The 24994-nt window shown below is 46.1% G+C and overlaps 2 protein-coding genes across 3 annotated transcripts in view; one reads left to right on the top strand and one right to left on the bottom strand.

The window, feature by feature from the left end:
• Positions 1-6314, bottom strand: part of KIAA0319L (KIAA0319 like) — a 962229-nt gene extending 955915 nt beyond the window's left edge. Inside the window, exon 1 of the mRNA XM_086956507.1 lies at positions 5691-6314. The gene's annotated coding sequence lies outside the window, so the exon portion shown is untranslated. The remainder of the gene's footprint in view (positions 1-5690) is intronic.
• A 34-nt stretch (positions 6315-6348) lies between these two features.
• Positions 6349-24994, top strand: part of NCDN (neurochondrin) — a 211851-nt gene continuing 193205 nt past the window's right edge. The window contains exon 1 of one of the 2 annotated variants that reach the window (XM_086956510.1): positions 6349-6479. Coding sequence is in view for 1 of the 2 variants with exons in the window: in XM_086956509.1 (XP_086812635.1) it covers positions 6614-6710 (97 nt within the window). In the remaining variant the exon portion in view is untranslated. Of the gene's footprint in view, positions 6480-6545; positions 6711-24994 lie in introns of those variants that run through there. The other variant, XM_086956509.1, reaches the window with a different exon arrangement.

Below are 24994 nucleotides of genomic sequence, written 5' to 3'. Positions count from 1 at the left end.
TAGGCCCCTACTCTTTTTAATTTGACAAAAACAGTTCCCCTACTTTATGTTAAAAGGCAACTCTCCCAGGACAGTTAATTCCGACATTTGTGATGCCTCAGCCGAAGTGGAAGGGAGACTGCGCTGTGAAGCTGAGGGAGGGGTAGACAGACGAACAAGCCTTCATGCCAGGTCGCCTGCTGCTTGAAAGAAATGTAAATGTGTGCATTTGGTTAATCTGCTAATGTAAAGGCTGCTTGGGAGCCGGTATTGCCTTTAATTGATGGTGCCACTAGAAGAGTATTCTTTTTGAGAGGTATTGTAAGGTGAGCTGTGAAAATGTTAATTTTAAGGGAAAGTTAGAAACACTTTTTGCACTGGGTACAGTTTGCATATTACTCAGAACAATATTTTTTAAAAGCAATTTTTTTTTTAAACCTTTATTGCACATTTTATAGTACACAGCGGAATGCCTACAACCCAGTGAGCCGGCCGCTAACACGGTTCGTGATTCAAAATGCAGCATTTCAAAATAGTCATTAAGCCATCAGTGTCTGTATATCTTCAAATAAGGTCGCTGCAAAATAAAAGTGCATCTCAGATATCTGTGTCGACGCTGGATGAGGTTTTTGATTTTACTTTTTTTGAAAAAAACAACAAACTTCAACTTAAAATGTTAGGAATAATAATACGTTCTTGCATGAATCAACACAGTTTGAGTTACAAGTTCCTCTAGGGAGAGGCCTACTCTAATCTCATATCCCGGTATTCGATCGCCCCCCACCAATTTTACCCTTACATCCACCCCCTGCTTCCCCCGTATCAGTTCTAATAGGAGATCCCGTACAGTATCCTTGGCTTCCCTTCTCCTCACACATCTCACCTAGCTTCACCCCTCTTCTTCTTCGTCGGAGACATCTTGATCATCTTCCCGCAGAGGATCACAAATTTCCCCCCTGTACACATTCCATTTCATCCGCACTGTTCTTTTTTATCTTAAAACGAAACCTTTCTGTGCCCATCTTATATATTGTGTAATGTTGTAGATATTCACAGTGTGTTCTTCACAGGCTGGGACCTCGGAACACTATGAACTCAAAAGTCACTATTCCCCAGTGTACCAACCAGACTTCGATTCTTTGGTTACAAACACAGATATCTGCAGTGATTGCATTTACCAATAAAGAATTCACAATTTAAAAAAGTTCCTCTTTCACTAGTTTAACATGCACTTATTTGTAATTTAAGAAGTGTGTTATTTTAAATGCAATTACTTGAAGGTGAGACACCAACAAAATAGTTACAGAATATTCTGTTCTTTTAAGCCATGCCCTTGATACCGGCCGAGCAGCACTTGCTATGAGACTGACAGACTCACAGACCCAGTCTCATGGGACTCAGGATCACAGTTCCCATACTTTTTGGGTCTCGCCTATGAAGCACACACACACACTGTCTCTTCGAGACATTCTGTATCTACAACATCGGCTTTGGGCACCGCTAATCTATTTCATTGGTTCCTCTTACTGCCCTTCATAAATGCCTACTTTTGTTTGGGGTCCTATGCTTAATAGTTCCTCCTTTTGGTCTTTTGGAACCTCTCATGAGGTCTGACCCTGTTACATCTTACTCTTTTTGTTATTTATGTAACTCCATGTGCACTATTTTTTGTTTGAAATGCCTCTGCTCGCGGAAGTAGCTGCTTGTGTCTTCGGTATTAGTTTATTTAATCTCCCCATGCCAAACCATATCTCCCACCTGTACCGTCTCGGCTTGTTATTTTCATGTTTGCCATGCCACTGTTCTGTGATTGCGCCACCTCCCAGCTAAACAGAGTCCTTACCCTGTTGCCTCACAGCATTTAGACTGGCCCCCACACCCTGGGCTCACAGGGCCATTAGTAATTCATCAGCTTGACGAAGAGCAGATGTGCCCTTCATTGCTATCTTATACCACGTGCTAGGACATAAAGCAGCCTTGATCCCTGTTATTGGCGTTGTAGCATAGTCCAGTTACTTGTCTAACGTGTTAATGTATTGTTTTTAAACTGTTCAGTCACGAGTTAGAGCGTTTCTGAATGTGCAAGGTTTATAAATCACCTTTTACAAAATGGCGACTACTTCGGTCATACGGTCCAACCAATGGCAGCCTAGTTCTTTTTGCATTTCAAAATCGACACAAAGGAATTGGAGCGCTCTACATGAGCACCAGTTACATTACACAAAAACACATTCATTTTTCTTAGACATGGGAAGATTATGTAATTTGCCCAGAATCATAGGATGTTGAGCCGAAGCCAAGATTGGAACCTGGTTCCCCAGTTTCTCAGTAGGCAGCTCTGGCCATCGTGCCACATCCTCTCCAGATTTCTTATTATTGCCCTAGCTGAAGGTTAAAACGACGCTGGATCAATTTATTTGACCTGGTTGGTAGAAAATGATATAATTTAACTCCGTGCAGAAACAGGGTGCGAAGAGTCGATGCGCCCCAGATGTTTGTCTTAAGCGCACAGTCTCCGAAACTAATACATGGACATCTACACATATCCAAACTATTTACTAAATACTCAGTTTTCGTTTTTACTTTCCACAAACGCAAATCGGTGCGTTCGAAGGCATAGCGAAGCAAGTTCAAACTATTATTTGCCAACATAAGCCATTTACATTTTTACTTTATCACAAAACATTACATGTTGTTTTTACAAGGCACAGCGTTGATTTGTTGTGTTTCAAGCACACTTTTCTTTAGACTCTTCCTATTTTAGGTCAAGGCTAGGCAGAGTGCATGCGCAGCCCAGCCCAACTGGTGGTGCTGCTCATCCCCTCCCCCAGCTCCATCAGTACTCCTGTGCCCAGTTGCTGCTCTCCTCCCCCTGTCATGCTCCTCCCCCCCACTCCATCCCCATCTTGTTTACCCTTTCCATCCTTCTCTCGATGTACCTCATTTCATTGGATGTTCTCCCATTGCACTGTGCATGCTCGCTTTCCTCAGGTTGCACTTAATTTCACTGGACTGCCAGCATCCATAACGGGGCTTTCAGTGCATGTTCCTGGAAGAACTGTGAACATCTCAGGGCTCCCAGTGCCTATAACAGGGCTTTCAGTACACAAACCCGAGCTAAAAGACACAATGACAGAGCTACAATTGCAGAACCCAGGACTCCAGCTCCCATAAGACGGCTTCCAGTGCACATCCTTGGCCTGACAGAGCACATCCCATGGCTCCTTGTGTGCACATTCCAGGGGTCCCTGAGCCCATTACAGGGCTGCCACTGCACATCCAACGACTGCTAGCATCCATAACAGGGCTTCCAGTGAATAACCCAGGCCCATGTTTCCAGCGCACAGCCCCGGGCTTACAGCGCATGTCATAGGGCTCTGTGTGCTGTGAGAGGACTGCCATTGCACATCCCAGGATGACAGCGTCTATCACAGGGCTGCCACTGCATGTACATGGTCTGACAGTGCACATCCCATGGGTCTGTGAGCCCATCACAGGGCTACTAGTACTCACCCCTTGGCTAAAAGTGTGCATCCTAGTGCTCTTAGTGCCCAAAAGGACTTCCAGTACACACCACTGAACTGACAGCACACATCCTATCGCTTCTAGGGCATGTTCCAGGGCTACCATTGCACATCCAAGAATCGTGAGCATCTATAAGACAGCTTCCAGGGCACAACAAAGGGCACTCTCTGCCAATCATATGGCTTCCATTGTACATCCGCAAACAGCCAGCAAATTTCCCAGTGCAACAACCACAGCGTTGCCCTTCCCTGCGCCCATGGTTTTGTGATGTGTACCCATGCGATGCTCCTTAAAGTAAGTGATCAACAGTCGGTCGGAGCCATCAATTTGGTAAACTCAATCCCACAAGTTAAAAGACCACATGATCTGAAACTCCAATTCAATTTGACAAATTACACTTAGACACAACAAGGACCAGAATATAATTTATGCATATTTTGCGATGGTCTGACCAAATAAATTCAGCATGAATTAAACCTTTAATGTGCACTGTATCATTCGTAATATCCAAGTAGTGACTGTGATAGCATACAATGTGCGTGGTATACCCATCTATGTTTATAGAGAGCACTGCGGATGCTGAGGCGCTGCAGCCAGTGTATACATACCAAAGGAAGCCCTGTTCCACACCTCCCCATTCCCAACTATGAAACACCATTGATGAACAAACACCCAGCTCTAAGGTTATAACTCACATGTGACATATACATTTTTTATGGTTGCAGTTTGTATATAGCCAGAACTCTTCTCAAAGGTATTGGAGTGCTTCACACGAGCACCAGTTAATTACTCAGGAGTACTGTCATTTAATGTAGGTACTGGAAGATTACGTGATTTACAAGATGTGGACCTAGCGCCTAGATTAAACTAGTCCGTGCACTCATCAAGTTAGTACTGTAATGGATCAATTCAGCAGGAACACTTTCACAGACATACAAAAGTTGTGTACCAGCAGTGTGGGTCCTAGAATGTGGAACAAGTGTATTATTTGTTGAAGTATATTTTGCCTATGCTAAACTTTTCATGACCCCACTGCTTAGAAGTCACAGACAATGTGAAACAGAACAAAGGAGCATACATATATGCTCCTTTTTATACACTTTCACAGAGATGTTTATTACTCTGAGCACTCAGGATAATTTTCCTGTTTCAGAGAGCGGGTATAGGTTTTATTAATCATGCTTATGATTAACAGCATTAATATTTTGTAAAGGTTTGGGGTATTCAGTTGACCGTATAATATGCTTAGCTAGGTCTTGCCTGAATTGACTAATACATTTTGTGAATCCGTTTGGATTTCAGTAAACCTGTAATCTTCTGGAGTTCGATAATAATGAGTAACATGAAGTTGCTTAACTGTATGTACCGGTTATCTGTCCATTGCAGAAAGACATAGGTTAAAGTGAATGGGAGCATTACACTTTACAACTCTCCTATATTCGGCCATTATGGGTTTTTGTGTGTACATTAATGTGCATGCAGACTTCCGTGTGAGTTCAGACTACCAGTTATACAAAAATTACACTTTAAAGAAGTACTTCTCAATACAGTTCTATATTATGCCTATTATTGTCAAAGCTTACACAATAAAGAACAGTAGATGTTGTAGCACCCATGATAATCTGCAGCATGGCTAAAAACTTATAAGGTCCCAAAGGCGAGACCTAGTGGCTATGCCAATGCTGGTTTTGAATGCACTTCGACCACTGGTTAGCAGATCATCCCATTAGGAGGGTGCAATAAATGGAGTCCGCCTGCTACCGTTTTCGGAAATTATTGTGGGGAGCTTTCAAACATGGGTTTCCAAGATGGAAGGAATTCAAAAACGAAAATAAAGAATACTATTTTCATCGAGTTATACCACGCCGTTGGCAAATATATGCAGTTGGTGTGCTAAAACAGCGGGTCGAGAGCATTCTGGGCAGAAATACGTAAAACCTGCAGGTGAATGTTCACCTTCTGGCAGTGCAAACTAAATCTTTTACCTTTCCATGGGGAATAGAAGCGACCTGGAAGAAACGGCATCAATTATACAGCAACAAGATGGCAAAACGATAGTTGCCAGTACAAATATGAAATAATGAGTATCGTACACTACGTGCACTCTTCTACAGTGTAGATAACACAGAGAGGTGCCATCGTAAACAAGACTAAGGTGCGATCAGTTGGCAGAAACGTCTACTTACCAAATGCTCAGCTTGAATCATCTCATGTTCGCCTATACTCCACTCCGTCCTAGCACATCAACTGCAAACACGAGTAATCCCCGAGTGCCAGAGCTGTGCGGTATGGGCAGCCTTTTTTTCTCCTCGGACATGGTCTTCTTTTCTAGAACATCGCCAGACTTGCTATTCAACACCTTAATACGGAGAAACAAATGTCATGTTCGGATACCAGGCTTTGTGGTAACAGTGCTGCAACCCAGCTGCACAGATGGTAAGGTTAATCGCAGGATGACCATCTGTCCATACCATCCACGGAATTGCCGTGAAAATTCGTTGTCCGTTGCTACTCCTTAACAGACGTCTTTCGTCCCGTAGTTACAGAGCGAAGGGTCACAGCTTGAGGCTCCCAGGTGCTCACGACTAATCACGCAGGTGGAAACATATCCTATTAGCTGTAGGCAAAGGGTGCTGAGCCTGGATAGGTTGAAGGGCCCTTGCTATGGGATTGGCTGCTGGATCTCCGGTCAGATGTTTCATTGGCTATAGATAATGAGGCAAGAGAAAATGTATCACTGCACACGATAGGACGAGGAAATCTTAACGCGTTGTTTATTGGTTACGATGCCTGGGGAACTACACGCGCCTCTGACACGGAAGCTAGCTGCTGCACGTCCATCCCTGCAACTGTAGGCGGAGACGGCCCAAGCTGTCTTTTCACTTATTAATTGCCTGTCACTCTTGTGTGGCGAGTTTAGCTGACCCGAGGCACCCGGAATTTCCGTAAGATCCATGGAAGGTGGCTCCAAGTTCGTAAGTAGAGTTTTATTCAATTATGACTTACTTACGCATCCCTCCCAACTCAGCTGGCGCGATCGCAACCTAGAGCCACCCGCTTTGTATCAGTCGACGTGAGCACGTCACCTCTTAATGGTTACTCACGTTGAATGTATCCACTCTTGCTCCACGTGAGAGCAAAGTCCAATTTTTTTGCCGCCTATCAAGGTATCTGTTGGTGGCTACCATGTGGATGCTTCTCCACAGGTGACTGCTACTATTGGCTACTTTATCTCTGGGGGCGTAGCTTCATTTATAACAAGTTTTATTTAAAAAAAATGATTTAGACCTCTTCTTAAGGTCAATAATCTATACAAGAACGTACAGAAAATCATTAAGTAGCTCAGACAGCCCCTCCTCATAGTTAAAGATACAATTAAATATTCGAAAAAAAGAAATGCTTACAAAATTTAAATATCATAATAGATTTGTGCAAAAGGAGGATTTGTCACAAAGTGAATCAACTCGACACGGGCCATTAAACATCACTACTAAATGGGAGAAAACTTTCTGGTGTCATCTAACACTAGGCATGAAGGAAATATGTTGTAATCACAGGATCCTCACACTCAAAGCTGCAGTAAAGTACTTTATTCAGGATAAGGTTCTCCATGCATCCTGCTCCTACTTCCAGGCTGCGGTAACTGCCTGGAACTTACAAGAAGCCCAATGACAACACAACCAGTGCTTAACCAACATTCCACACTCCGATATAAATACGTGTTTGGAATAAGAGGCACGGTTTGGGATTACAACGAGCAAGATCACAACATGTATCCCTTCGTTCATGCTAAAAAATAATGTAAAGATAAAGGTAAATTACAAAGTTTACTCAACAATGTTTCTCTTTTGAAACCACAAGACAAAAACAATAAATATGAAATGAATAGGAGTGGGAAAGAGAGAACCTTAAACGCAATGTGAGCAAAATAATTTCATAAAACCACAATCATCTTACATATTCTTGTAAATATGTTGGTGGTCTCTGTAAAACGGAATTCCCCCGTACATCACCACCATCCAAATTGTCCCCTCTTGGCACAGGGGTATGTGAATTGTCACTTGATCTCATGCCTCCCACCATCTTATCACCCTCCCATATCTTGCAACATATGGCCACTGCACTCATCACCCTCAAAACCTTCCTCTTTCATTTGTTTACCTCCCTCACTTTAAAAAGGATAATACTTTGCCACTCTGCAGAAGTTCCACCTCTCTCCATTGACTAGGGCTACATGCCAATCATGCACCTCTCTGACTTGAAAGGGCCACCAAAACGTAATTAAGCCCCTCTTAATGCGAACAGAACGCACTTTGAATCAGTCTTTTCTTCCACTGAAACATCACCACTTGCTTTCACACATTGTCCTTCAATCATATCCCTTACCCACGATGGAACAAGTTTAGTTGTAGGTCTTCACCCTCTCCTATCGTAAAAGGAAATTTATTTGGTGGCCGCATTCTCCATGTTGTGATACGCCCACACCAAATCATAGACCACCTCCTCAATGTCTAGATTGTTTGGTAAAGCTAATTCCAAAGCACCTTTGATCGTGCGATTTGCCCTCTCAACCATTCTTTTGGCCGAGGGATTATACCAAGCCTTATTCCACATGCACCCAAAAACTCTCATCTCCTGAGACGCCAATAGAGTTCCATTCAGTGGCGCCTTCAAGTCCCCGATCCTCCCTGCGTAATCAGGGGCTGGGGAGCTCCTACTGTGACTTCTACGTTGGTGAAGGGCACAATTATGCAATTCTATCAGTGGTAGACCACCCAGTTATGATCGCACCTCCCAGTGACTAGAGCACCACTGCTTTACAGAAGCTGTAATCCACAAGCAAAGCATCTTTCTCCAGAGGGCCTGTAATGACTGCCTATGTTAGTGAGGAGTGCAGCAGAGGCTCGCATTCACTTGCTACATTACATGCCATTCGGCAATGACACTGAATGTTAGTGCCACTCATTTGTTCAATATTTTCTCCTCTCTCATTTGGAATAAAATAAAACTAAAGTTATTGCCACCTGCAGTTTTAAATGGCCAGCACGAGGCCTTGGAGTTCACTTTAGGGGAGGTGTCTCACGCGATAGGGAAACTTGCAGTGGGTAAGGCTCCAGGACTTGATAAACTCCTGAGGGACCTTTTCAGGCATCAACCAGGGATCTGGGGCCCTTACTTGCTTATTGTTTTTAATGCAATCCTGAGAGGCATGGAGGTTCCCTGTACTTGGCTAGGAGCAGAGATAGTCCTGATTCACAAGAAGGGCTCTCCTCTGCTCCCAGCCAACTATAGGCCCATTAGCCTAATTGACGTCCCGCAAAAAATCTTCGCTCGTCTTGGATCACCTGTTGGCATGGATGGAGGAACATGAAGTTCTGAGTCCCTTTCAGGCGGGGTTCAGGAGGAACACCTCCACCATGGACCAGATCTTTCGCCTCATACTATTGTATTGGAAAACGGCAAAGATTGAGGGTGGCAGCATCTACATGGTGTTTGTGGACCTCGGGTCCGCGTTTGACTTAGTACCACGGGGAAAATTGTGGGGGGGTTCTTCAGGATTTGGGGGTCCCGCCCCAAATCTTGACTGTGTTGATGAGGCTACACGAGGGGAATTCTGCCCAGGTTAGATGCAGGAGGAATGGGGCACTGTCACCAAGATTTGCAGTCGGTAGAGGGGTGAGGCAGGGCTGTGTTTTGGCACCGACCGTGTTCTGCCTGTACGTTAATGGTATAATCTCACATTTGGACAACGTCCTCAACAACGATGCGCCAAGGTTGGCAGGCAGGAGGGTTCCGGCGATCATGTTCGCCGATGATACACTCCTGCTTTCCAAGTCCCCTATGGGGATTCAACGGATCTTGAATGGTTTTGGGGACTTTTGCCGATGCCGTGGTCTTGAGATAAATGCAGACAAAACTAAATTTATGATATTTAATCCCCCGGCGTCCACTCAACCTAATCCGACCCTGGGCAGTGTGAGGTTGGAAAGGGTTACGACTTTCCAGTATCTTGGGGTCACTCTTCATGAAAATTTGTCTTGGGGACCCCAACAAGTCAAATCTCAACTGAATCTCTCACAGTTGGCGGGTGGTATCCTTAAAGTCTCAAATACATCGACATTTAAGCCAGTGAGCCCAGCCCTGGAGATTTATAAGACCCAAGCAAGGGCTGCAGCTCTCTATGGGGGGAGTTGTGGGGTCATTCCTGTGTGGCAGCAATTGCTAAAATAGAGACAAAATTTATTAGGCAGTTGCTGACACTTCCTCAAAGTACCCCGCTTCTCCCCTTAAGGTTAGACTTGGGACTGACACCTATAGAAGATGAGTTAGCAGTAAAGCCCCTCAGGTTTTGGTGTAGGTTATGGTCAACGCCAGATCTGCTAAACTATAGGCAAGAGCTTAAGCAGATACTAAGCTATGATAGTGTAGGTAAAATTCACTGGTTGGCGTTTATAAGGCATGAATTTTCAAGAATAGGTTTGCCTGCTATGTGGGACAATCCGGAAAGGGCCTGTAGCGAGGTATCGCATAAGTCCCTCACTAGGATTTTTAAAGAAAAAAAATTGAACTCTCTTGTTTGCGCCTCTAATGCTGGCACCCTGACTAATTCTTTTTTAGCTTTAAAAAATTCTTACTATTTTGAGGATTTTATGGATGTTGTCTTCCCGATGTTAGCAAGGAAACTTTTTATTCAATGGAGATACAGCACTTTATCACTTAAAGCTTTTATAAGTAAAAGGTCAGCCTCCTCTAACAAGTCGTGTCCAGATGTAGCTGCGACGTAGAGGACAAACTTATTGTGCTCTTCTGTCCAGCTTACACTAAATCCAGGAAGTATTGGCTGGTACCACTCTGTAGAAACTTAGGTTTTAAACGCTGTTTACATGCTTTTAGAATTCTAAAGTCTGACACATCCAAGTTCTATCGTATTTGCACTTTCTAAATATTTGTTAGCTATGTGGTCCAAGCAGCGTCAATTAATTGATATTGAATGCTAGGTCTAAATACTTTGAACTTTTTTCTACTGGAAGATGCTAATATGTCTACAATTAATTTTACTGTGTCCATGCAATGAACTTTGTATTTAATCTCCTTTTATCATGTTTTATTCTGTACTCTTTTATGGCCATAATGGCCGAAATAAAGAATTTTTGAACTGAATTGAACTGAATTACTAAATTTACTGCTACAACCCAAATCTGTATCCCTTCACATATGAGACCGAATTACACAGAATTGTAATTTTTCTTCTTCCTAATGTTGAAGTTGAATGGATAAGAGCTATCGGATGAGCTGTGCTAACCTGTTTCCTGAAAATAAGTTTGTGAATGGCCGAATTCCCCTTCAGCAGCTTTCTGCTTTAAATTATGAAATAATGCAAGAAAATTGTCTTCAAATATTGGTCTTACAAATAATAATTTTATATGCACTGGTTGCTGCATTTCTAACTTGGAAAAGCTAAAATACGAGCTCCAGAGTGGATGAAAGCAGATTAGATGTGTAATCTGGGTAAATTGGTTAGATGTACCATTTAGATGTTTTAAAGTTCTAGGCAGCTCTACCTTCTTGGAAGGAACCCACAAAAAACTCTGTGGAAGGTCAGACTCCGTGAACAAACCCTTTTTTTTTTTTTTTTTTTTTTTTTTTTAGCACTCCCCGAAAAATGCCTTTAAAACGCGAATCAATCTTTTTGCTAAATTCTTCAATAATTATACTGAACAAAGCTCACAACATCGAACTCCCTAGGTAAATTTGCGCTTGCACATTTCCCATGTTCATTCACTCAAGGTCATGCCAAACTTTTTCAAAGTGGGGGTCATTTTATTTTGTGACTACTCCTCTGGTTCTATTGTCTGAAATATCGACAGCAGGAAAACTCTCATTCCCAAAACCATCACATAGTACACTTATTGTGATCTTAATAGATATTTCCAGAATACATTTTACAATCAACCACCTTGAGTGATCATCTTTCAACACCATTGCAAATCTCTCCGCTCGGTTAACACCAGAGACAGGACCAATAAAGTCAAGACACACACTGAGCCACATTTTACCGTTGTCCTGAATGCTGCCTAGTGCAGCTTGGGAGCCCAGTTTCAACCTCTTCTTGCATTCTCTGGACTCAATACACCGCTACACCCATGCCACTATATCTTTGACCATTCCTGGTCACCAACATTCTATCCTTGCCCTTTCTTCATAACAGTTTGCCCAGATGCCCCTCATTAGCTATTTCTAGTAACCGCTTCCGAGCACCAATAGGGAGCACAATCTTGTCCCCACGCATTACCACCTTGTCAGCAACCAATGACAACTCATCCAACACTTTACTGAAGGGCCTCTGCATTAGGAAGCACACTTTCTCCTTCCCCCTCTCGTGATCATTTCCTGTACTGCCTTCAAAACGTCATCATTATTCATAGCACATGACCACTCGGACTTACTAACTGCTCCAAAACTCCAGTGAATGGCATCCTCCACACTGGCTACCACTCCTGCCCACACCTTCCTCATCCACACTCTTCCAGTCCAATGATACAGTTGGCAGGCATTCGGCTTGGACATTCCTCCAGCCCGGTATGTATTCAACTGTAAACACTACTCCGGCAACTGTGAAGCCAGCCTTACCGACCCTTTACCTGAACTACCCAGGGGTAACATTTCCATTAGTGGCTTGTGGTCGGTTTGGAGCGATCTCTGATGTCCCCACACATATGTTCTAAAATATTCCATACCCCATGCTGCTGCTAATGTCTCCTTTTCAATCACAGAGTAGTGACGTTCAACAGCGTTTTCGCCGCTGAATCATGCACTGATATATGTGGCACTGGCATCCACTGTGAAAATTGGCTTTTTGTTGGTGTCAAAGGGAACAAGAATTGCGACATTAGAAATCTCTTGTTTAATGTTATCTAAACATTTTTATTGTTCGACGCCCCACAAGTATTTAACTCCTTTCCTTATCAACAGTTTTAAACATTTGGTCTTGCTAGCAAAATTGTGGACAAACTTTAAATAATAGTCGATCAATCCCAGGAATGACTGCAATTGGTCCTTACCCTGAGGTATGGGTGCTAATTTTATTGCTGCAAGTACATTATTCTTTGGTTTAACCCCATGCAAAGATAGGGTGTGTCCTAAGTACTCTGTTACCTGGAATGAACATTTCTCTTTGCGCAATGTTAGACCCAAGTCCGAAAGTCTGCTCAACACCTCCTTTAAAGACTTATTATGGCTTTCCACACTGTCCCTATTCACCAATATGTTACCTTGAAAATAAAAATGTTTTCCAAACCCTTAAACACCTCATGAACCATTCTCTGGAAGGCACTAGCACTGCTAGACAACCCAAACATCAAACTTGGGAACTGATAAGTGCCTTTTTAGGTCTCGTAGCGAAAACAGAGCGTAAGCGGTGTCTCGCCAGAGATCTTTTGTTACTGACTGTGCTTCCCAGGAGACAGCACCTGGCCGCGCGCATCTCGCAAAAGGAGATCAGCGCAGACCACGCGCACGCGAACGCGCTCGCCGTGTCTGTCTCCTGGGAAGCGCATACATTAACAGGCACACTTCCCCCTGCATGCATGCGCACACACAGACACACACACGAGCGCACATACACGCACGCACACATACAGACACCCCCACCCCATGGTGTCGCACACATGCACACTCTCGCACACACACACAAGCGCACCGAGAGACCCCCCCCCCCCCACTTACCGCCACTACGGACTTCTTCAGCCTCGGCGGGGCTCCCAGTCACCACCGCTCCTCTGGCCAGGCACTCCGTGGGCTCGGGCTTCAAAAGACGGAAGTCCCGCCACACGATAGGTTTCGTTTTCTCTGATGTTGAAGTTCCGCCCCACAATAGGTTTCGTTTTCTCTGATGTTGAAGTTCCGCCCCACGATAGGTTTCGAATGCTGAAAGGCTGTTAATATGCAGATGGTGCAGAGGTGAAGGGGCTGATTGTTTCCGGTAAGGCTCTCCCATATCTGGAGTTAAAATTCATCTTAAATTCACTGGCAATTGTGGAACTTAAAATGAAGTATGGCATGCGGGAACACGTGTGTAGGCTGCGAAAGTACACAAAAAGCAAAGAACTTCACAGCGTACGGTAGGTGTGTTGTGTTAAAGAGAATTATATTTCATTTGAGTTTATGGGCAACCCATTGCAGCTGGAGGTCTTCTCCCGGCATACACTTTGTGTTATACCGTAGAGTGTAGGTGCAATGTGGAACCGCAGAAATACAATCAAAACAAGGTTTTTTTATTTATTATGTGGGATCTCCCCCTCTTCAATCTCACTGTTACTTTTGGAGTCGAAGCTGCTTCAAACGTTTCATCACTCACTTTTGTCAAACTTTTTATGGTTCGATTTCCTTCAGCAAGTTTACCAAGCACCTGCTGCACTTGAATATGCAGAGTAGTGAGTGCAGAGTAGTGAGTGTGCAGAGTAGTGAGTGTGCAGAGTAGTGAGTGTGCAGAGTAGTGAGTGTGCAGAGTAGTGAGTGTGCAGAGTAGTGAGTGTGCAGAGTAGTGAGTGTGCAGAGTAGTGAGTGTGCAGAGTAGTGAGTGTGCAGAGTAGTGAGTGCAGAGTAGTGAGTGCAGAGTAGTGAGTGCAGAGTAGTGAGTGCAGAGTAGTGAGTGCAGAGTAGTGAGTGCAGAGTAGTGAGTGCAGAGTAGTGAGTAGTGAGTGCAGAGTGGTGGGTAGTGAGTAGTGAGCAGAGTAGTGAGTGCAGAGTAGTGAGTGCAGAGTAGTGAGTGCAGAGTAGTGAGTGCAGAGTAGTGGGTAGTGAGTAGTGAGTGCAGAGTAGTGGGTAGTGAGTAGTGAGTGCAGAGTAGTGAGTGCAGAGTAGTGGGTAGTGAGTAGTGAGTGCAGAGTAGTGAGTGCAGAGTAGTGAGTGCAGAGTAGTGAGTAGTGAGTGCAGAGTAGTGAGTGCAGAGTAGTGAGTGCAGAGTAGTGAGTAGTGAGTGCAGAGTAGTGAGTAGTGAGTGCAGAGTAGTGAGTAGTGAGTGCAGAGTAGTGAGTAGTGAGTGCAGAGTAGTGAGTAGTGAGTGCAGAGTAGTGAGTGCAGAGTAGTGAGTAGTGAGTGCAGAGTAGTGAGTAGTGAGTGCAGAGTAGTGAGTAGTGAGTGCAGAGTAGTGAGTGCAGAGTAGTGAGTGCAGAGTAGTGAGTGCAGAGTAGTGAGTGCAGAGTAGTGAGTGCAGAGTAGTGAGTAGTGAGTGCAGAGTAGTGAGTACAGAGTAGTGAGTAGTGAGTGCAGAGTAGTGAGTAGTGAGTGCAGAGTAGTGAGTGCAGAGTAGTGAGTGCAGAGTAGTGAGTAGTGAGTGCAGAGTAGTGAGTAGTGAGTGCAGAGTAGTGGGTAGTGAGTGCAGAGTAGTGAGTAGTGAGTAGTGAGTGCAGAGTAGTGGGTAGTGAGTGCAGAGTAGTGAGTAGTGAGTAGTGAGTGCAGAGTAGTGAGTGCAGAGTAGTGAATGTGCAGAGTAGTGAGTGTGCAGAGTAGTGAGTGTGCAGAGTAGTGAGTGTGCAGAGTAGTGAGTGTGCAGAGTAGTGAGTGCAGAGTAGTGAGTGCAGAGTAGTGAGTGCAGAGTAGTGAGTGCAGAGTAGTGAGTGCAGAGTAGTGAGTGCAGAGTAGTGAGTGCAGAGTAGTGGGTAGTGAGTAGTGAGTGCAGAGTAGTGGGTAGTGAGTAGTGAGTGCAGAGTAGTGAGTGCAGAGTAGTGGGTAGTGAGTAGTGAGTGCAGAGTAGTGGGTAGTGAGTGCAGAGTAGTGAGTGCAGAGTAGTGGGTAGTGAGTGCAGAGTAGTGAGTGCAGAGTAGTGAGTGCAGAGTAGTGAGTGCAGAGTAGTGAGTGCAGAGTAGTGAGTGCAGAGTAGTGAGTGCAGAGTAGTGGGTAGTGAGTAGTGGGTAGTGAGTAGTGAGTGCAGAGTAGTGGGTAGTGAGTAGTGAGTGCAGAGTAGTGAGTGCAGAGTAGTGGGTAGTGAGTGCAGAGTAGTGAGTGCAGGGTAGTGAGTGCAGGGTAGTGAGTGCAGAGTAGTGAGTGCAGAGTAGTGAGTGCAGAGTAGTGGGTAGTGAGTAGTGAGTGCAGAGTAGTGAGTGCAGAGTAGTGGGTAGTGAGTAGTGAGTGCAGAGTAGTGAGTGCAGAGTAGTGAGTGCAGAGTAGTGGGTAGTGAGTAGTGAGTGCAGAGTAGTGAGTGCAGAGTAGTGAGTGCAGAGTAGTGAGTGCAGAGTAGTGAGTGCAGAGTAGTGGGTAGTGAGTGCAGAGTAGTGAATGCAGAGTAGTGGGTAGTGAGTGCAGAGTAGTGAGTGCAGAGTAGTGAGTGCAGAGTAGTGAGTGCAGAGTAGTGAGTGCAGAGTAGTGGGTAGTGAGTAGTGAGTGCAGAGTAGTGAGTGCAGAGTAGTGGGTAGTGAGTGCAGAGTAGTGAGTGCAGAGTAGTGGGTAGTGAGTGCAGAGTAGTGGGTAGTGAGTGCAGAGTAGTGAGTGCAGAGTAGTGGGTAGTGAGTAGTGAGTGCAGAGTAGTGAGTGCAGAGTAGTGGGTAGTGAGTGCAGAGTAGTGGGTAGTGAGTAGTGAGTGCAGAGTAGTGAGTGCAGAGTAGTGGGTAGTGAGTAGTGAGTGCAGAGTAGTGAGTGCAGAGTAGTGGGTAGTGAGTAGTGAGTGCAGAGTAGTGGGTAGTGAGTGCAGAGTAGTGAATGCAGAGTAGTGGGTGGTGAGTGCAGAGTAGTGAGTGCAGAGTAGTGAGTGCAGAGTAGTGAGTGCAGAGTAGTGAGTGCAGAGTAGTGAGTGCAGAGTAGTGAGTGCAGAGTAGTGAGTGCAGAGTAGTGAGTGCAGAGTAGTGGGTAGTGAGTAGTGAGTGCAGAGTAGTGAGTGCAGAGTAGTGGGTAGTGAGTAGTGAGTGCAGAGTAGTGGGTAGTGAGTGCAGAGTAGTGAGTGCAGAGTAGTGGGTAGTGAGTGCAGAGTAGTGAGTGCAGAGTAGTGAGTGCAGAGTAGTGAGTGCAGAGTAGTGAGTGCAGAGTAGTGAGTAGTGAGTGCAGAGTAGTGGGTAGTGAGTGCAGAGTAGTGGGTAGTGAGTAGTGAGTGCAGAGTAGTGGGTAGTGAGTAGTGAGTGCAGAGTAGTGAGTGCAGAGTAGTGGGTAGTGAGTGCAGAGTAGTGAGTGCAGAGTAGTGAGTGCAGAGTAGTGAGTGCAGAGTAGTGAGTGCAGAGTAGTGAGTGCAGAGTAGTGAGTGCAGAGTAGTGAGTGCAGAGTAGTGGGTAGTGAGTGCAGAGTAGTGAGTGCAGAGTAGTGGGTGCAGAGTAGTGAGTAGTGAGTGCAGAGTAGTGGGTAGTGAGTAGTGAGTGCAGAGTAGTGAGTGCAGAGTAGTGAGTGCAGAGTAGTGGGTAGTGAGTAGTGAGTGCAGAGTAGTGAGTGCAGAGTAGTGAGTGCAGAGTAGTGGGTAGTGAGTAGTGAGTGCAGAGTAGTGGGTAGTGAGTGCAGAGTAGTGAGTGCAGAGTAGTGGGTAGTGAGTGCAGAGTAGTGAGTGCAGAGTAGTGAGTGCAGAGTAGTGAGTGCAGAGTAGTGAGTGCAGAGTAGTGAGTAGTGAGTGCAGAGTAGTGGGTAGTGAGTGCAGAGTAGTGGGTAGTGAGTGCAGAGTAGTGGGTAGTGAGTAGTGAGTGCAGAGTAGTGAGTGCAGAGTAGTGGGTGCAGAGTAGTGAGTAGTGAGTGCAGAGTAGTGAGTGCAGAGTAGTGAGTGCAGAGTAGTGGGTAGTGAGTAGTGAGTGCAGAGTAGTGGGTAGTGAGTAGTGAGTGCAGAGTAGTGGGTAGTGAGTAGTGAGTGCAGAGTAGTGGGTAGTGAGTAGTGAGTGCAGAGTAGTGAGTGCAGAGTAGTGAGTGCAGAGTAGTGAGTGCAGAGTAGTGAGTGCAGAGTAGTGAGTGCAGAGTAGTGGGTAGTGAGTAGTGAGTGCAGAGTAGTGGGTAGTGAGTAGTGAGTGCAGAGTAGTGAGTAGTGAGTGCAGAGTAGTGAGTAGTGAGTGCAGAGTAGTGGGTAGTGAGTGCAGAGTAGTGGGTAGTGAGTAGTGAGTGCAGAGTAGTGAGTAGTGAGTGCAGAGTAGTGAGTGCAGAGTAGTGGGTAGTGAGTAGTGAGTGCAGAGTAGTGAGTAGTGAGTGCAGAGTAGTGGGTAGTGAGTAGTGAGTGCAGAGTAGTGGGTAGTGAGTAGTGAGTGCAGAGTAGTGAGTGCAGAGTAGTGGGTAGTGAGTAGTGAGTGCAGAGTAGTGAGTGCAGAGTAGTGGGTAGTGAGTAGTGAGTGCAGAGTAGTGAGTGCAGAGTAGTGGGTAGTGAGTAGTGAGTGCAGAGTAGTGAGTGCAGAGTAGTGGGTAGTGAGTAGTGAGTGCAGAGTAGTGGGTAGTGAGTGCAGAGTAGTGAGTGCAGAGTAGTGAGTGCAGAGTAGTGAGTGCAGAGTAGTGAGTAGTGAGTGCAGAGTAGTGAGTGCAGAGTAGTGAGTGCAGAGTAGTGAGTGCAGAGTAGTGAGTGCAGAGTAGTGGGTAGTGAGTAGTGAGTGCAGAGTAGTGAGTGCAGAGTAGTGAGTGCAGAGTAGTGGGTAGTGAGTAGTGAGTGCAGAGTAGTGAGTGCAGAGTAGTGAGTGCAGAGTAGTGAGTGCAGAGTAGTGAGTGCAGAGTAGTGGGTAGTGAGTAGTGAGTGCAGAGTAGTGGGTAGTGAGTAGTGAGTGCAGAGTAGTGGGTAGTGAGTAGTGAGTGCAGAGTAGTGAGTGCAGAGTAGTGGGTAGTGAGTGCAGAGTAGTGAGTGCAGAGTAGTGAGTGCAGAGTAGTGAGTGCAGAGTAGTGGGTAGTGAGTAGTGAGTGCAGAGTAGTGGGTAGTGAGTAGTGAGTGCAGAGTAGTGAGTGCAGAGTAGTGGGTAGTGAGTGCAGAGTAGTGAGTGCAGAGTAGTGAGTGCAGAGTAGTGAGTGCAGAGTAGTGGGTAGTGAGTAGTGAGTGCAGAGTAGTGAGTGCAGAGTAGTGAGTGCAGAGTAGTGAGTGCAGAGTAGTGAGTGCAGAGTAGTGGGTAGTGAGTAGTGAGTGCAGAGTAGTGGGTAGTGAGTAGTGAGTGCAGAGTAGTGGGTAGTGAGTAGTGAGTGCAGAGTAGTGAGTGCAGAGTAGTGGGTAGTGAGTGCAGAGTAGTGAGTGCAGAGTAGTGAGTGCAGAGTAGTGAGTGCAGAGTAGTGAGTGCAGAGTAGTGAGTGCAGAGTAGTGGGTAGTGAGTAGTGAGTGCAGAGTAGTGGGTAGTGAGTAGTGAGTGCAGAGTAGTGAGTGCAGAGTAGTGGGTAGTGAGTGCAGAGTAGTGAGTGCAGAGTAGTGAGTGCAGAGTAGTGAGTGCAGAGTAGTGAGTGCAGAGTAGTGAGTGCAGAGTAGTGAGTAGTGAGTGCAGAGTAGTGAGTGCAGAGTAGTGAGTGCAGAGTAGTGGGTAGTGAGTGCAGAGTAGTGAGTGCAGAGTAGTGAGTGCAGAGTAGTGAGTGCAGAGTAGTGAGTGCAGAGTAGTGAGTAGTGAGTGCAGAGTAGTGGGTAGTGAGTGCAGAGTAGTGGGTAGTGAGTAGTGAGTGCAGAGTAGTGAGTGCAGAGTAGTGGGTAGTGAGTAGTGAGTGCAGAGTAGTGAGTGCAGAGTAGTGGGTAGTGAGTAGTGAGTGCAGAGTAGTGGGTAGTGAGTGCAGAGTAGTGAGTGCAGAGTAGTGGGTAGTGAGTGCAGAGTAGTGAGTGCAGAGTAGTGGGTAGTGAGTAGTGAGTTCAGAGTAGTGAGTGCAGAGTAGTGGGTAGTGAGTAGTGAGTGCAGAGTAGTGGGTAGTGAGTAGTGAGTGCAGAGTAGTGGGTAGTGAGTAGTGAGTGCAGAGTAGTGAGTGCAGAGTAGTGGGTAGTGAGTGCAGAGTAGTGAGTGCAGAGTAGTGAGTGCAGAGTAGTGAGTGCAGAGTAGTGAGTGCAGAGTAGTGAGTGCAGAGTAGTGAGTGCAGAGTAGTGAGTAGTGAGTGCAGAGTAGTGAGTAGTGAGTGCAGAGTAGTGGGTAGTGAGTGCAGAGTAGTGAGTGCAGAGTAGTGAGTGCAGAGTAGTGAGTGCAGAGTAGTGAGTGCAGAGTAGTGGGTAGTGAGTAGTGAGTGCAGAGTAGTGAGTGCAGAGTAGTGAGTGCAGAGTAGTGAGTGCAGAGTAGTGGGTAGTGAGTAGTGAGTGCAGAGTAGTGAGTGCAGAGTAGTGAGTAGTGAGTGCAGAGTAGTGAGTGCAGAGTAGTGAGTGCAGAGTAGTGGGTAGTGAGTAGTGAGTGCAGAGTAGTGAGTGCAGAGTAGTGAGTAGTGAGTGCAGAGTAGTGAGTGCAGAGTAGTGAGTGCAGAGTAGTGAGTGCAGAGTAGTGAGTGCAGAGTAGTGAGTGCAGAGTAGTGAGTAGTGAGTGCAGAGTAGTGAGTAGTGAGTGCAGAGTAGTGAGTAGTGAGTGCAGAGTAGTGAGTAGTGAGTGCAGAGTAGTGAGTAGTGAGTGCAGAGTAGTGAGTGCAGAGTAGTGAGTAGTGAGTGCAGAGTAGTGGGTAGTGAGTGCAGAGTAGTGGGTAGTGAGTAGTGAGTGCAGAGTAGTGGGTAGTGAGTAGTGAGTGCAGAGTAGTGAGTGCAGAGTAGTGAGTGCAGAGTAGTGAGTGCAGAGTAGTGAGTGCAGAGTAGTGAGTACAGAGTAGTGAGTAGTGAGCCATCAGTGCACACATCAATTGTTAACGCATCCACAAATAACTATTGTAGCAATCGCAGTATGGCGCACTTTACTTTCAAACATATTCATCTAAAGCGCAGCATGCCACCACTGCTACAAAAATAAATACACATTTTTTGGGCCTACAATTTATAGACTTTTGGTGCAATTGGTGTTTCAATATTAAGCAATACCAATAGCTCAAACTTAATTAACACGAGACCTATTGCATTGTAAATGCTTGTTATTGTTATGGAGGCTATCAAGGCTTTTGACAACTCATGGAGACAAATTTGATGGTATGCATGCTTTGGGTTCATTTTAGAAAAATACTACCACCCTCCCTCCAGAAGCAATAAGATAAGCTCATTGATATTTGGCAGAGGTAAATTGTACCTATATTCTGATTTAGACTTCCGAGGTTCAAACAGAACTGCAGCTTACCATCTGGCATCTCCATGATGACTCCTTGAGAGATCCAAGCAGAACTTTCTACAGGAAGAGGCGTGGCACAGCGGCCAGAGTGCCCGACTCCGGACCACAAGGTTCATGGTACGATATCTGGTGCCGGAGGCACCATGTGACTCTGGGCAATAGCTCGCTTAATCTTCCCGAAAGCCCCCAGCGCCGGGACACCTCTCTCGCTGTGCTCTTTACAAATACTGGTATTTCTTTTCATTTAATAATACCATTGTTCAACATTCCATCAAGTATTTTCTTTTACTTCCACCCTAACCATGATCGGGACCCTTCTGACCATATGCTGCTCTGGTATAGCTCCTTGTTTAAGCTTTATTTCATACACATAACCCTTCAATTGCCCCATTTATTTTTGGAGCGCCTCTTTTACACCCTGTAGTATATCACTCACTGTCGAGTCTTCCACTAGCATCACTTGGACAGGTGCACATGTGTCTATCCTTATGTAAAGATCAAATTGGTAAAACCACCCTAAAATAGGTGGTTCTGACTCTGCTACTTAAACCTTGCCTTTGACTTTCCTGTTCTTAAACTTAATGTAGTACATCTAGCCGATGAGGTCTAACTGCTCACCCTAATACATCCAGGTTTATTGTCCTATGGTAACAACTGAATGCCAGGCCTAACTGAAAGAAACATACTTTTAGGAATGATAGTATACAATAAACCAGAATCACTTCAGTTCCACATTTCTTCCCAGATGGTAAATTCTGTGTTGGGGCTAGTCTTCCTTTACTCATTTATTTATTTATATCATTTGTAAAGCGAGCTGTTACCAACCGGTGTCCTGGCGCTGTATTGATAGCTCCCCTGAGTTTGAGCTCTTGCCTAGTGAGAGAAAGCCAGGTTTTTAGACTTTTCCGAAAAGTTATCCGGTCCGCGCTCTGTTTTAGTGCCAAAAGTAATGCATTCCCGGCGTAAGCCGCCCCTTTAACGAAACTTCTGCTCCCACCCCCCCCCCCCCAGCGTGCCTTTCTGATACGAGCTGTTCTTATCAGCCCCATACTGGCCGATCTGAGTTGTCTGCCCGGCCTCTACTATTGGAAATGCTGCTGGAGAAACGATGGACCAGATCCATGTACCGCCTTGTAAACTATGCACATTGATTTGAACATGATCTGTTTACGCACTGGGAGCCAGTGCAGCTTCCCCAACTCCCGGGAAAGGGATGCGAACTTGGGCAGACCCACAATCAGGCGGGCTGCAGCATTTTGCAGCACCTACAGTTTATTAAGTAGACCCTGTTGGGCTTCAAGGAGTAGACTGTTGCAATAGTCAAGGCGGAAGAGCACAAGTGCCGTCACCACCGTCTTCTTACAACCTTCCGGTATGAAGGGGAGGATATTCCTGATGATTTTCAGAGTCCACTGGATGGAGGAAGACCGTGCATTTACTTGTAGTTTGAAGGAGAGTTGGTTATCAATAAGGACTCCCAGGTTTTTAACCTTTGTTACAGGGGTCGGAGGGGGTTCCCATTTCTTCTGGCCACCACTTAGGACTCCAGAAGTTGACATTGGAGCCAAAGAGTAAGACATCTGTTTTGGAGGAGTTCAATTTAAGGCAATTTCTAGCCATCCAAGTGCTGACTGCTGTCATGCAATCCTGAAACTTGGCTGCAACGCCTTCTTCTCTCCCTGGGAGCAGCGATACAACCATCTGCATATCATCTGCATAAGATGTTAAGTCAAATCCGTATGATCGGATAACCAGGGCAAGAGAAGATGCATATATATTGAACAGGGTGGGGCTTAGAGAGGATCCCTGGGGGACCCCCCTGGGAGTTCGAAAAGTCTTGACTCAAACTCTCCCAGGGCCACCACCTGAACCCTGTTCTCAAGGAAGGCTTTCAGGATGTTCAGCGCCCTCCCCTGAACCTCGCAGTCCTCTAAACGGTCCACCAAAATACTGTGGTGGACCGTATCAAAGGCCGCGGACAGGTCAAGGAGGACCAGAGCCGCTCGCCCCCCCCGCATCCATCGCCTTCCTGATCTCCTCAGTTGATTTGATCAGAGCGGTATCGGTACTGTGACCTTCCCTGAACCCATGTTGGGCTTTATCCAGGCCCTGAGAGGATCCCAAAAATGCGCAGAGCTGAGAGTTCATGACCTTCTCTATAAGTTTGGCTGGCAGAGGCAGTCTAGCAATGGATAGCTGTTGGGATCGGCGATGTCCAGCGTAGGTTTCTTAAGCAAGGGGACAATAGATGCCCATTTCCAGCAGGTAGGAAAATCCCCGGTGTCAAACATCTGATTGAAAAGATTGGCAAGAGTGCCAGCTATCGGAGTTGCTGCCTGCTTTGCCACTGATGCCGGGCAGGGATCGAGGGGAGAACCCGATTTCGTGGCATACAGCAGTTTTTTTATTTCTTCTGGGCTCACCAGACCAAACACTAAAAGTTTTGCCTCCAGGGTATACTCAGACATGAGTCCCTTTCTCACTGCACCATCAGGATTCAAGCAAGCCGGGCCGAAGACGGTTGAAATGCCAGAAACCGGTCCCCGGTAGCTTGTCTCCTATCTGGTGAAGAATTGGCTTGGTAGTTTAGTCTGCCCTGTTCCCATGATGCACTGGGCCAGGGACAGACTGATTTGCATATAGCCAGGTTCTGAGCTGGGATGGTGCAGTGAAATAAATAACGGTGATGGATCAAGCCCTGATCTTTGGACTGGGTAAGAGTGGTCTGCTTAATTCAGACACTCTGTTCATCACCACCCCCTTTTCTGAATCGTCCTGGGAATTAGCAGCGGGGTTCCTATGTGTCCCATTTAGTAGACTCTGTTCGACTTGGGGCTCAAGTGCAGAGAAAATAAGTTCCACCTTACTTAAAAAGAACTTAGCTAGGTTCTCGCCGAGTTCCCTACTTGGTGGGACCGTCACTGGCTTGGGTATGGCCAAGCTAGAGACCGTATTAAAGAGTTCCCTTGGTGAATTTCTGGCCCCCTCAATACGGTTAGTAAAGTATGTACATTTGGCCTTCCTTATCATGTCTTAATATACCCTCTGACTGGATTTTGAGTTTGTTTATCCATCTCCTGGTAATTTAAACGCCAGTTCCGCTCCAGTTTCTTGCAAACCAGCTTAAATTCTCGGAGCTCATCAGTGAACCATGTTGCTGATGGAATAGTGCGAGTGGGGGCGGCATATTTTTGGCGGAGCGAGTGAGCTATATGCCCGATCGATCCAATCAGTGTACATGGCAGCCGCTTTGTTCGCGTCTGCTGGCAAAGTGATCATGGAGGATCCCAATAGCTCCTCCAGCGCACTGCCATTCACCTTATTCCAGGTTCTGCACGTCCTGGCTGTTTTCCTATCCTGCCTAGCCTTAGGCCGCGAGGGACTCGAAATATTAAACAGCACCGCAGCATGGTCAGTCCAGGCCACGGGTACAGACTTGACGAACTGCAAGTCGGGTTGTTTGTAAAGACACCGTCCAGTGTGTGTCCTGCCCGAAGCGTTGCCCCCTTCACCATCTGAGTAAGTCCCACCCCGTGCATCACGTCCAATAAAGCAATGGTGTCCGGGTCTAGACTACTCTCTAGGTGGAAATTAAAATCTCCCAATGTTATGAAAGATTTAGCGCACAAGGCTTCCTCTAAGATACTGCCCACAGTTTCTAAAAACTGGGACTTAGTCCCAGGTGGTCTATAGAGAAGGCAGCCCTTGAGGGATTGGTGATTAGATAGCATAAGTTTAAACCCAAAGGCTTTGCATGTCTCGGCGGCCACCGGCTGAAAAGACCCTTTGATGGAGACATGGTGGATGATAGCCAGACCCCCTCCCCTTTTTCTAGGTCTGTCCAGAACAAAACTCAGATAGTCTGGTGGGGTAGCTTTCACTAAATCAGGCCCAGGCGCTGCATCAGTCCACGTCTCCGTGATAAAGGCGATCTTTATCTCTTTATCCTGGATCATCTCCGCGCACTCTGCACTGTGCTTTACCAGGGATCTGGCATTGATCAAAAGGCAATTTATGTTACTCGTCACCCCCTCCCCTTTGGAATTATAAATACTAGTAGCAGCCCGAACTGGTCTACAAAGAATAGCTGGAAGACACGTTTGACAGGCCGGGCAGCCCTGAATGTCTGTCTGCATGTCCTTATCTGGCCTCAAACAGATGCAGCTCACTTTCCTACCTCCAGTATTCTGGTTCAGCAAAACCAGACCAGTCTTAGCTGGGATACTGTGGGTTGTTGAACAGGGGTTATGGCGCTGGGCGCGAGACCGGCGCAGACGGGCTTGCCTTTGGCGCGCCTGCTCCGCCCTCCCGCTGCGCGGACGGAACCCAATGACCATTTATAGGGCGGGAGGAGGGTGGTA

This window comes from Lissotriton vulgaris, chromosome 2_1 (assembly GCF_964263255.1).
Source record: "Lissotriton vulgaris chromosome 2_1, aLisVul1.2, whole genome shotgun sequence".
Classification (NCBI taxonomy): Eukaryota; Metazoa; Chordata; class Amphibia; order Caudata; family Salamandridae; genus Lissotriton; species Lissotriton vulgaris.
This window is presented reverse-complemented; position numbering and strand designations above follow the sequence as displayed.